General features: G+C 70.7%; 1 protein-coding gene across 1 annotated transcript in view; it reads left to right on the forward strand.

Moving 5' to 3' along the window:
• Window positions 1-6: 6 nt before the first annotated feature.
• The window catches only part of EGR1 (early growth response 1), a 4,393-nt gene continuing 3,979 nt past the window's right edge, over window positions 7-420 (forward strand). The window contains exon 1 of the mRNA XM_006169908.2: window positions 7-408. Within this exon, the coding sequence (XP_006169970.1) occupies window positions 195-408 (214 nt within the window). The 5' untranslated portion in view covers window positions 7-194. The remainder of the gene's footprint in view (window positions 409-420) is intronic.

Raw genomic sequence — 420 nt, forward strand, 5'->3', positions numbered from 1 at the left:
CTAGCCTCCGCAGCCGCGGCGAGTCCAACCGGCGTGCGGCGAGGGCAAGCTGGGGACCCCACCTGCGCTTTCCCCAGTGTGCCCCGCACCCCGCATGTGACCCGGCCAGGCCCCCGCGAGTGTGTCCCTCGCAGCTCCGGCCCCCGGCTGCGCCCACCCGCCCTAACACCGGTTCTCCAACCCGCTCGTCCGAAATGGCCGCGGCCAAGGCCGAGATGCAACTGATGTCTCCGCTGCAGATGTCCGACCCGTTCGGCTCCTTTCCTCACTCTCCCACCATGGACAACTACCCCAAACTAGAGGAGATGATGCTGCTGAGCAACGGGGCTCCCCAGTTCCTCGGTGCCGCCGGGGCCCCAGAGGGCAGCGGCGGTAACAGCAGCAGCAGCAGCAGCAGCGGGGGCGGGGGGGGGGGGGGGG

This window comes from Tupaia chinensis, unplaced genomic scaffold, assembly GCF_000334495.1.
Source record: "Tupaia chinensis unplaced genomic scaffold, TupChi_1.0 Scaffold147608_1, whole genome shotgun sequence".
Taxonomy (NCBI): Eukaryota; Metazoa; Chordata; class Mammalia; order Scandentia; family Tupaiidae; genus Tupaia; species Tupaia belangeri.